A 12,270-nucleotide genomic window follows, 5' to 3' on the forward strand; every position below is an offset into this window, starting at 1 on the left:
GAGCAGAGAACTCCTCTACGCTGTTGATGCTACGCTAGTCGCTCACACGGAGGGCTGGATTTTATAAAGGCTTGACGTCTGCATCTGTGGCTGGGGGTTCATGAAGATGCCCCAGATGAGGCCCGCCACGAACCTCGATGCCAACAACGCCTGTCCCGATATTGCCGGCGGTGGTGAGGTCTCGTAGCGGCCCCCCACTGCTCGGCGATGAGACCATAATTTAAATATTCAAATAAATTTAGTCACCTGCATTAATGACTTTCCCGTTGCCTCCTGAAGTGCCGCCGCCCAGCCATAATGTCCGCACCAGCTCTCTGAAAGAGCAATTTACTCAGTTCCATTCCGCTGCCTTCTCCCCGTAATCCTGCACATTTTTCCTTTTCAACAACAGTCTAATTCCCTTTTGAATGCTTCAGTTGAATCTGCCTCCACCACACTCTCAGGCAGTGCATTCCAGACCTTAACCACTCACTGTGTGAAAAAGTTTTTCCTCATGTCACTTTTGCTTCTTTTACCAAATTCTTTAAATCTGTGCCCTCTCGTTCTCGATCCTTTCACAAGTGGGAGCAGTTTCTCTCTATCTACTCTGTCCAGACCCCTCATGATTTTGAATACCTCTATCAAATCACCTCTCAGCCTTCTCTTCTCCAAGGAAAACAGTCCTAACTTAGAGTCAAAGAATCATAGTCGTACAGCATAGAAACAGGCCCTTCGGCCCACCGCACCCATGCCGACCATAATGCCTATCTATACTAATCCCACCTGCCTGCATTAATTCCATATCCCTCTATGCCTTGCTCATTCAAGTACCTGTCCAGATGCCTCTTTAATGTTGCTACTGTTCCTGCCTTCACCACCTCCTCTGTCAGCTCATTCCAGATACCCACTATTCTTTGCGTGAAAAATTTACCCCTTTGATCCCCTTTAAACCTCCTCCCTCTCATCTTAAATCTATGCCCTCTTGTTTTAGTCACCCCTACCATGGGAAACATACTCTGGCTATCTACTCTATCTATGCCTCTCATATTTTATGTACCTCTATCATGTCCCCTCTCAGCCTCCTTCGCTCCAGGGAAAACAGACCCAGCCTATCCAATCTCTCTTGATAACTCAAGCCCTCCAAACCAGGAAAGATCCTTGTGAATCTTTTCTGCACCCTTTCTAGCTTAATCACATCTTTCCTGTAGTGCGGCGACCAGAACTGCACACAGTATTCCAAGTGCGGCCTAACCAATGTTATGTACAACTGTAACATGACGTCCCAACTCTTGTACTCAATGCCTCGGCCGATGAAGGCAAGCATGCCATACGCCTTCTTCACCACCCTGTCTACCTGTGTTGCCACTTTCAGGGAACTATGTACTTGCACCCAAAGGACTTTCTGCTCAACAACATTCCCAGGGCCCTACCATTCACTGTATATGTCTTGCCCTGGTTTAACTTCCCAAAATGCATCACTTCGCACTTGTCTGCGTTAAGTTCCATTTACCAAACCCTTGCCCACTTTCCCAGTTGACCTATGTCCTCCTGTAACCTTAGACAACCTTCTTCACTGTCCACTATACCACCAATTTTGGTGACATCTGCAAACTTATTAATCATGCCCCCTACATTCACATCCAAGTCATTAATATATATGACAAATAATGGAGGGCCCAGCACCAATCCCTCTGGCACACCACTGGTCACCGGCCTCCAATCTGAAAAACAACCCTCCACTACCACCACAACAAAGGGCCCAGCACCAATCCCTGCGCACACCACTGGTCACTGGCCTCCACTACCACCCTCTGCCTCCTATCACCAAGCCAATTTTGTATCAAATTGGCTAGCTCACCCTGGATCTCATGTGTTCGAACATTCTGGACCAGCCTACCATGTGGGACCTTGTCAAAGGCCTTGCTAAAGTCCATGTAAACAATGTCCATCGCCCTGCCCTCGTCAATCCTCTTCGTCACCTCCTCGAAAAACTCAATCAAATTCATGAGACAGAATTTCCCACGCACAAAGCCACTCTGACTAACCCTAATCAGACCTTGCCTGTCCAAATGCATATAAATCCTGTCTCTCAGAATCCCTTTCAATAACTTTCCCACCACTGATGTAAGGCTCACTGGCCTGTAGTTCCCTGGCTTATCCCTGCGGCCCTTCTTAAATAAAGGTACAACATTAGCTATCCTCCAGTCTTCCTGTACCTCACCCGTGGCTAACAATGATACAAAAACTTCTGCCAGGCTCCAGCAATCTCCTCCCTTGCTTCCCATAGCATCCTAGGATACACCTGGTCAGGCCCTGGGGATTTATTCACCTTAATGCACTTCAAAACCTCCAACACATCCTCCTTTGTAATGTTGATATGCTCCAGGATATCGCTGTTCCCTCCCTTGCACTCACTAGCTTCCATGACCTTCTCCACGGTAAATACAGATGAGAATTATTTATTTAAGGCCTCGCCCATTTCCTGTGGCTCCACACATAGATTACCACACTGATCCTTAAGGGGACGTACTCTCGCCCTAGCTACCCTTTTACTCTTAATATACTTATAGAATCTTTTAGGATTCTCCTTTATCTTATCTGCCAGGGAAATCTCATGGCCCCTTTTCACCCTCCTAATTTTCTTCTAACGTGTACTCCTACATCCCTTATACTCCTCGAGGGACTCGCTTGATCCCAGCTGTCTATACCTGACATAGGCCTCCTTCTTTGTCCTGACCAGACTCTCAATATCTCTCACTGACCAAGGTTCCCTCAACTTGCCAGCGTTGCATCTAACAGGGACATGCCAGCCCTGAACTCTTCCTATCTCACTTTTAAAAGCCTCCCACTTGCCAGACGTCCCTTTACCTGTAAACAGCCTCTCCCATTCAACTTTTGAGAGTTCCTGTCTGATGCCATCGAAATTAGCCTTCCCCCAATTTAGGACTTCAACCTGAGGACCAGTCCTATCCTTTTCCATAACTATCTTGAAGTTGATAGAGTTACGGTCACTGGTCCCAAAGTGCTCCCCCATTGACACATCAACCACCTGCCCTGCCTCATTTCCCAAGAGGAGGTCGAGTGTAGCCCTTTCTCTGGTAGGGCCATCCACATCCTGCTTCAGAAAACTATCTGGACACACTTAACAAATTCTTCCCCATCTGATTCTTTAGCACTAAGGCAGTCCCAGTCAATCTGAGGGAAGTTAAAATCACCTACTATTACAACCCTATAATTCCTACACCTCTCTGTGATTTCCCTACATATATGCTCCTCTAATTCCCTTTGACTATTGGGGGGCCTATAGTATAATCCCATCAAAGTGATCACCCCTTTCTTATTTCTAAGTTCTACCCATACGGCCTCACTGGACGTTCCCCCCGGGATATCCTCTCTAAGTACTGCCGTGATGTCCTCCCTAATCAATAGTGCAACTCCCCCTCCTCTCTTACCTCCACCTCTGTCACGCCGGAACCAACGGTATCCCAGAACATTGAGCTGCCAGTCCTGCCCATCCCTCAACCACGTTTCCGTAATAGCTATAATATCACAATCTCATGTACCGATCCATGCTCTGAGTTCATCTACCTTACCTGCAAAGCTTCTTGCATTAAAGTAAATGCAGTTTAGCCGACCAGACCTTCCACGCTCCCTGTCCTGCCCCTGCCCGGCCTGCCTACTGGACCTGCTTGCTTTAACCTCTACATTTGCCTCAACTATCTCATCGGAGAGACTACTACTTTGGGTCCCACCCCCCTGCAAGACTAGTTTAAACCCTCCCAAATATTACTAGCAAAGCTCCCTGCAAGGATATTGGTCCCCTTCCAGTTCAGATGCAACCCGTCTCTCTTGTACAGGTCACCTCTGCACCAGAAGAGATCCCAATGATCCAAGTAGCTGAAGCCCTCCCGTCTACACCAGCTCTTCAGCCACGAATTCATTTGCCTTATCCTCCTGTTGCTACGCTCACTAGCACGTGGCACAGAGAGTAATCCTGAGATTACAACCCTAGAGGTCCTGCTTTTTAACCTTCTGTCCAACTCCCTATATTCACTTTGCAGGACCTCATCTTTCTTCCTGCCTATGTCATTAGTACCAATATGGACCATGACCTCTGGCTGCTCATCCTCCCTTTACAGAATGTCCTGCAGCCACTCCCTGACATCCTTGACCCTAGCACTAGGGAGGCAACATACCATCCTGGAGTCTCATTTGCGGCCACAGAAACGCCTATCTGCACCCTTTATGATAGAATCCCCTGTCACTGTAGTCTACCATCCCTTTTCCTCCCCTGCTGTGCAGCAGAGCCCTCCATGGTGCCACGGACCTGGCTGTGGCTGCTTTCCCCTGGGAGGCCATCCCCACCAACAGTATCCAAAGCGGTATATCTGTTTGAGAGGGGGATGGCCACAGGGGACTCCTGCACTACCTGCCTGCGTCTGGTGTTCACCCATCCCTTTTCTGCCTGTGCAGCCATTACCTGTGGAGTGACCACCTCACTAACTGTGCTATCCCACGACTTCCTCAGCATCGCGGATGCTCCACAGTGAATCCACCCGCAGCTCCAGCTCCGTAATGCGGGTAGCCAGTAGCTGCAGTTGGATACACTTCCTGCACACATGGTCATCAGGGACACTGGAAGCGTCCCTGATTTCCCACATAGCGCAGGAGGAGCAAATCACTGGGCTGAGCTCACCTGTCATGTCTTACCCTGAGATTAATTAGTTTCTCCCTTAATTAAAAAATACTAATTACACTCGGGGCCTTGTTCTACCCACTACAATCTAAAGTCCTTAACAAGCTACACTGAATAAAAAAAAAACACTTTAGTAGTACTCACCTTATCACCAGAGGTTTTTTTTTCAACAAACAAAAAAAAAACTTTCCCAATCTATCTTCATAACTGAAGTTCCTCATCCCTGGAACCATTCTCATGAATCTTTCCTGTACTCTCTCCAATGCTCTCAGGTCTTTCTTAAGGTGTGGTGCCCAGACTGGATGCAATACTCCAGCTGAGGCCAAAGTAGTGTCTTATAAAAGTTCAACATAACTTCCTTGCTCTTGTACTCTAAGCTCCGATTAATAAAGCCCATGATATTCTCAACCTGCCCTGCCACCTTCAATGACTTATGCACATATACACCCAGATCCCTCTGCTCCTGCACCCCCTTTTAGAATTGTACCCTTTATTTTATATTGTCTCTCCATGTTCTTCCTACCAAAATGAATCACTTCACATTTCCCCTGCATTGAACTTCACCTGCCACCTGTCTGCCCATTCCACCAACCTGTCTATGTCCTTTTGGAGTTCTACATTATCCTCCTCACATAGAAACATAGAAAATAGGAGCAGGAGTAGGCCATTCGGCACTTCGAGCCTGCTTCGCCATTCATTATGATCACGGCTGATCATCCAAATCAGTAACCTATTCCCGCTTTCGCCCATACACTTTGATCCCTTTCGACCCAAGAGCTATATCTAACTCCTTCTTGAAAACATACAATGTTTTGGCCTCAGCTGCTTTCTGTGGTAGCGAATTCCACAGGCTCACCACTCTCTGGGTGAAGAAATTTCTCCTCATCTCAGTCCTGAAAGGTTTACCCCATATCCTTAGACTATGACCTCTGGTTCTGGACTCCCCCACCATCGGGAACATCCTTCCTGCATTTACCCTGTCAAGTCCTGTTAGAATTTTATAGGTTTCTATGAGATCCCCCCTCACTCTTCTGAACTCAAGCGAATATAATCCTAACCGACTCAATCTCTCCTCATACGTCAGTCCCGCCATCCCAGGAATCAGTCTGGTAAACCTTCGCTGCACTCCCTCTATAGCAAGAACATCCTTCCTCAGATAAGGAGACCAAAACTGCACACAATATTCCAGGTGTGGCCTCACCAAGGCCCTGTATAATTGCAGCAAGACATCCCTGCTCCTGTACTCGAATCCTCTGGCTATGAAGGTCAACATACCATTTGCCTGTTTTACCGCGTGTTGGACCTGCATGCTTACCTTCAGCAACTGGTGTACGAGAACACCCAGGTCTCGCTGCGAATTCCCCTCTCTTAGATTATAGCCGTTCAGATAATAATCTGCCTTCCTGCTTTTGCTACCAAAGTGGATAACCTCACATTTATCCACATTATACTGCATCTTCCATGCTTTTGCCCACTCACTCAACTTGTCCAAATCACCCTGAAGCCTCTCTGCATCCTCCTCACAACTCACCCTCCCACCCAGTTTTGTGTCATCTGCAAATTTGGAGATATTACAGTTCATTCCCTCAACTAAATCATTAATATATATTGTGAATTGTTGGGGTCCGAGCACCGATCCCTGCGGTACCCCATTAGTCACTGCCTGCCATTCGGAAAAAGACCCATTTATCCCTACTCTTTGTTTCCTATCCGCCAACCAATTTTCTATCCATCGCAATACCCTACCCCCAATCTCATGCGCTTTAATTTTACATGCTAATCTCTTATGCTGGATTTTGTCGAAAGCCTTCTGAAAGTCCAAATAAACCACATCCACTGGCTCCCCCTCATCAACTCTACTAGTTACATCCTCGAAGAATTCTAGTAGGTTTGTCAAGCATAATTTCCCTTTCATAAATCCATGCTGACTCTGCCCGATTCTACCACTGTTCTCTGAGTGCTCTGCTGTAAAATCTTTGATAATGGACTCTAGAATTTTCCCCACTCGTGACATCAGGCTGACTGGTCTATAATTCCCTGCTTTCTCTCTACCTCCCTTTTTAAATAGTGGGGTTACATTAGCTACCCTCCAATCTGTAGGAACTGTTCCAGAGTCTATAGAATCTTGGAAGATGACCACCAATGCATCCGCTATTTCGAGGGCCACTTCCTTAAGTATTCTGGGATGCATACCATCAGGCCCTGGCCTTCAATCCCATCAATTTCCCCGACACCATTTCTCTACTAATACTGATTTCCTTCAGTTCTTCTCTCTCACTAAACCCTGTGTTCCCCAACATTTCTGGTATGATATTTGTGTCCTCCTTTGTGAAGACAGAACCAAAGTATGCATTTAGTTGGTCAGCCATTTCTTTGTTCCCCATAATAAATTCCCCTGTTTCTGACTGTAAGGGACTTACATTTCTCTTCACCAATCTTTTTCTCTTCACTCACCTATAGAAACTTTTACAGTCGGTTTTTATGTTCCCCGCAAGCTTGCTCTCGTACTCTCTTTTCCCCTTCTTAATCAATCCCTTGGTCCTCCTTTGCTGAATTCTAAACAGCTCCCAGTCCTCAGGTCTGTTGTTTTATCTGGTGAATTTGTATGCCTCTTCCTTGGATCTAATGCTATCTCTAATTTCCCTTGTCAGCAATGGTTTGGCTACCTTCCCCTTTTTACTTTTGCGCCAGACCGGAATAAACAATTGTTGCAGTTCATCCACGCGTTCTTTGAATGTTTGCCATTGCCTATCCACCATCATCCCTTTAAGTAACGCTTCCCAATCCGTCATAGCCAACTCACGCCTCATACCTTCGTGGTTTCCTTTACTATGAATTCTATCATATTATGGTTGCTCATCCCCAAGGGGTCTTGCACAACTAGATTGTCAATTATTCCTCACAGTTCACAATGCTTCCAAGTTTTTTCGTGGGAAAGGGCAAATAATTAATTTAATTAACATTGGGGTGAGGGAGAGGGGCAAAAGAAATGTATTTATTTTCTCTTATTCAATGTGTCTTTAAATATTTAAATTTACCAATAGAGCTAACAACCCTTTAAAAATGGCAGCAGTGCCTGCGCACAGGCAGCTGACGCCATTGCCGGGGATGGACAGCCCACCCCCTCCACATGATCGGGTGCAGCCCTCCCTGGCTATTTAAATGAGCCACCGCATTTGAAATCGCAGCAGCTCTTTGGCGTGCGGCTCCCCCATAGCTTTCGGCGGCAGGCTATAAAATTCAGCCTGGAAACTCAGCTACAAAGACTCATGGACTGTCTCTCCTGTGCCTGTAACTTGTTCTCCTTGACTATAAGTGTCAAGAAAACTGTGGTTATGGGACAGGTTGCACCTCAGCACCTGATCACATTAATAACACCCCACTGGAAGTGGTTACCAAATTCTGGTACCTTGCGTCCACGGTGACAGACAATCTGTTCCTTGATGCAGAGCTCGATACATACATAGTGAAAGCAGCTACCACTTTTGGCCAACTTGTGAAAAGCGCATGGAATAACATCAAGCTGACCCTTAGGACCAAGCTGATAGATTATAAGGCCTGTGTTCTCAGCACCTTGCTGTATGGCTGTGAAACATGGGTGATTTACAGCTACCAGGAAAAGAAGCTCAATAATTTCCATCTTTGCTGTCTGTGGCGCATTATGGGTATATCCTGGCAGGACAAAATCACAAATGTGGCAGTCCTCTCAAAGGCAGAGCTCCCCAGCGTGTTGGCATTAATCAAACAGAGGCGGCTTCAGTGGATCGGACACGTCCGCAGGATGGAAGATGGTGGCACACCCAAGGACCTTCTGTATGGTGAGGTAGCTGCGGCCAGATGACCAGTGGGGCACCCAAACCTCCACTTCAGGGATGCTTGCAAGCATGGCATGAAGGCCCTAAATGTCAACTATCGCACCTGGGAGTCACGAGCTGACGAAAGAGGGAAATGGTGACACATCTTGTAGACTGGTGTGCACTACCACAATGACCATTTGCTACTGCAGCTTGGCAACAGGCGCCAAAGTCAAAAACAACAACTCACAGCATCACTTGGCAGTTTGCGTGCAGCACTTGTGGCAGAACCTACCTCTCAAGAATTGGCCTTCATAGCCATCAGCAAAGGTGCACCAAGAGAAGACACCCCATCTAAATGGATTGTTTGCTGGTTGTCCGTAATCTTTCATAGATGGAAGGATACTCAGTGGAAGGTTCTGGACCTTATCTACTGCTGTCCTCAATGGAAGGTTCCGGACCTTATCTACTGATGTCATCAATGGAAGGTCCTGGACTTTATCTATTGCTGTCCTCACTGCAAAGTTCCGGACCTTATCTACTGCTGTCCTCATTGGAAGGTCCTGGTCCTTATCTACTGCTGTTCTCAATAGGATCTGATGGACCTAATCTACTGCTGTCCCCAATAGGAGACGTTGGGCCTTATCTATTGCTGTCCTCAATGGAAGGTTCCGGATCTTATCTACTGATGTCATCAATGGGAGGTCCTGGACTTTAACTATTGCTGTCCTCATTGGAAGGTCCTGGTCCTTATCTACTGTTGTCCTCAATAGGATCTGATGGACTTAATCTACTGCTGTCCTCAATGGGAGATGTTGGGCCTCATCTACTGCTGTCCTCAATGGAAGTTTTCAGACCTTATCTACTGATGTCATCAAGGAGAGGTTCCGGACCTTATTTACTAATGCCCTCAATGGAAATTTCCAGACCTTATCTACTGCTAGCCTCAATCGGAGGTCCTGGACCTTACCTATTGCTTTCTTCAGGGTTTCAAATGTGATTTCCTCAGCTGGCATCTTCTGTAACAGGGAAAAAATATTATAAAGTTACTCAGTTCCCTCTGAATAACAAGTCAAACTGAAAAGCTAAGAATTGCACAGAAGTATGAATGTGGAGAGCAAAGACTAATTAACACAAATTAATTGTTATTTTAGTTGATGTGTATCTTGAGTGGGTTAAACTGTGTGTATACCCAGGAGAAACACTCAGTTCACTTGCTAGTTGCTATTTAAGAACTTTCCCAGTGCATCAACTGTTTTTTACTTCTCTCACATTCTCTAATCTGTTTACTGATGTGAGTGCCATTGCTAAATAAGTGCAAACAATCTAGAAGGAGCTCTGAACTCTTTCAGACGAATTGCACTGACTGCTGCCCCCATATATCCAATCCAAAGAAACCTCATCAACTTGAAAGAGGCTACAGCACTGAAAGAGCCCATTCGACACTGTGTCTGAGATGGCTCTTTGTCACAGCAACCTAAAACTAATCCAGCTGCTCCGCTTTCCCCACAGATCTGAGCCTTCCTTTGTTTCAAAAATTTCCCTTAAGTTGTGCAATGGTCTCTGTGTCCACCACTCCCAGTGGCAATGCATTTCATGCTCCAACAACCCTTTGTTGAAGGAGATTCCTTCTACCCTCATCACCAAATCGACAAACAGAGGAAATAGTCTTTTCCAATTCACACCATCAAAACACTTCATAATTTTAAAAACTTCCATTTAATCTGTTCTTAACTTTCTCTGCTGGGATGGGAATAGCCCCAGGATCTCAAGTCCCTCTTCATAACTCTGGTTTCCTACCCCTGGCACCATCCTGATGACATTGTACACTCTCTGTAACTTTAATGACTTTTTTATTATAATACATACCTAAAATTGCATGCACTACACCAACTGTTGCCTCACTAGCGTTTTCTATAAATTCATCATTATTTCTTTACTCTGGCACTCTATGCCCCTATTTATAAAATTCAAAATGGTCTTGGCCTTTTATAACTTTATCTACCTGGTACTCACTATCAGGGAATTCTGTATTTGAAATTCAGGTGTCCCTGTTGATTCACGCACTGCAATGTCTTCCCATTAAGGGTCTACACCATCCTTTCTTTGTCCTCCCAAAATATATTACTCACACATATCCACGTTGAATTGCATATGCTAACCTGTCAGTGTCTTCCTGGAGCCCTCTGGAGTCCTCCTCACCTTGCCAAACATCCTACATTTATGCCATGTAAAATTCTAAATCGTGCTCAAAATGCTTAAATCAACAAAAAAGGGAACCCTGGACATCAAGGGATATAGAGGATTGGATCAGGAAAAAAAGGAGGCTTATGGCAGATTCGGAGCGCTGAAAACAGCGGAGGCACTAGTGGAGTATAGAAAGTGTGTGTGGGGGGTGGGGGGTACTTAAAGTAATTAGGAGAGCGAAGAGGGGACATGAAAAAACTCTGGCGGGCAAGATAAAGGAAAATCCTAAGGCATTTTATAAGTATAGTAAGGGCAAGAGGATAACCAGGGAAAGAGTAGGGCCCATTCGGGACCAAAGTGGCAATCTGTGTGTGGAGCTGGAGGACATAGGTGAGGTTTTAAATGATTACATTGCATCTGTGTTCACGATGGAGAAGGACGATGTAGGTGTAGAGTTCAGGGAGGGGGATTGTGATATACTTGAACATATTAGCATTGAAAGGGAGGAAGTATTAGCTGTTTTAGTGGGCTTAAAAGTGGATAAATCCCCAGGCCCAGATGAGATGTATCCCAGGCTGTTATGTGAGGCAAGTGAGGAGATTGCAGGGGCTCTGACACAAATTTTCAGATCCTCTCTGACCACAGGAGAGGTACCAGAGGACTGGAGGACAGTGAATGTGGTACCATTATTCAAGAGGGGTAGCAGGGATAAACCAGGTAATTACAGGCCGGTGAGTCGAACATCAGTGGTTGGGAAACTATTGGAAAAAATTCTGAGGGACAGGATTAATCTCCACTTGGAGAGGCAGGGATTAATCAGGGATAGTCAGCATGGCTTTCTCAGGGGGAGATTGTGTCTAACTAACTTAACTGAATTTTTCGAGGTGGTGACTAGATGTGTAGATGAGGGTAAGGCAGTTGATGTAGTCTACATGGACTTCAGTAAGGCTTTTGATAAGGTACCGCATGTGAGATGGGTTAAGAAGGTAAGAGCCCATGGGATCCAGGGCAATTTGGCAAAGTGGATCCTAAATTGGCTTAGTGGCAGGAGGCAGAGGGTGATGGTCGAGGGTTGTTTTTGCGGGTGGAAGTCAGTGACCAGCAGTGTACCGCAGGGAACGGTGCTGGGACTCTTGCTGTTTGTAGTGTACATTAATGATTTAGACGTGAATATAGGAGGCATGATAAGTAAGTTTGCAGATGACACGAAAATTGGTGGTGTCGTAAATAGTGAGGAGGAAAGCCTTAGATTACAGGATGATATAGATGGCCTGGTAAGATGGGCAGAGCAGTGGCAAATGGAATTTAATCCTGAGAAGTGTGAGGTGATGCATTTTGGGAGGACTAACCATGCAAGGGAATATACAATGGATGGTAGGACACTAGGAAGTACAGAAGGTCAGAGGGACCTTGGTGTACTTGTCCATAGATCACTGAAGGCAGCAGCACAGGTAGATAAGGTGGTTAGGAAGGCATATGGGATACTTGCCCTTTATCAGCCGAGGCATAGAATATAAGAGCAGGGAGGTTATGATGGAGCTGTATAAAACGCTAGTTAGGCCACAGCTGGAGTACTGTGTACAGTTCTGGGCACCACACTATAGGAAGGATGTG

At 45.9% G+C, this 12,270-nt stretch overlaps 1 protein-coding gene across 1 annotated transcript in view; it reads right to left on the bottom strand.

Moving 5' to 3' along the window:
- Positions 1-12,270, bottom strand: part of LOC137366359 (protein EFR3 homolog B-like) — a 263,372-nt gene that overhangs the window by 43,143 nt on the left and 207,959 nt on the right. Inside the window, exon 20 of the mRNA XM_068028261.1 lies at positions 9,440-9,488. Within this exon, the coding sequence (XP_067884362.1) occupies positions 9,440-9,488 (49 nt within the window). The remainder of the gene's footprint in view (positions 1-9,439; positions 9,489-12,270) is intronic.

The sequence above is a fragment of the Heterodontus francisci genome, unplaced genomic scaffold (genome assembly GCF_036365525.1).
Source record: "Heterodontus francisci isolate sHetFra1 unplaced genomic scaffold, sHetFra1.hap1 HAP1_SCAFFOLD_377, whole genome shotgun sequence".
NCBI lineage: Eukaryota > Metazoa > Chordata > Chondrichthyes > Heterodontiformes > Heterodontidae > Heterodontus > Heterodontus francisci.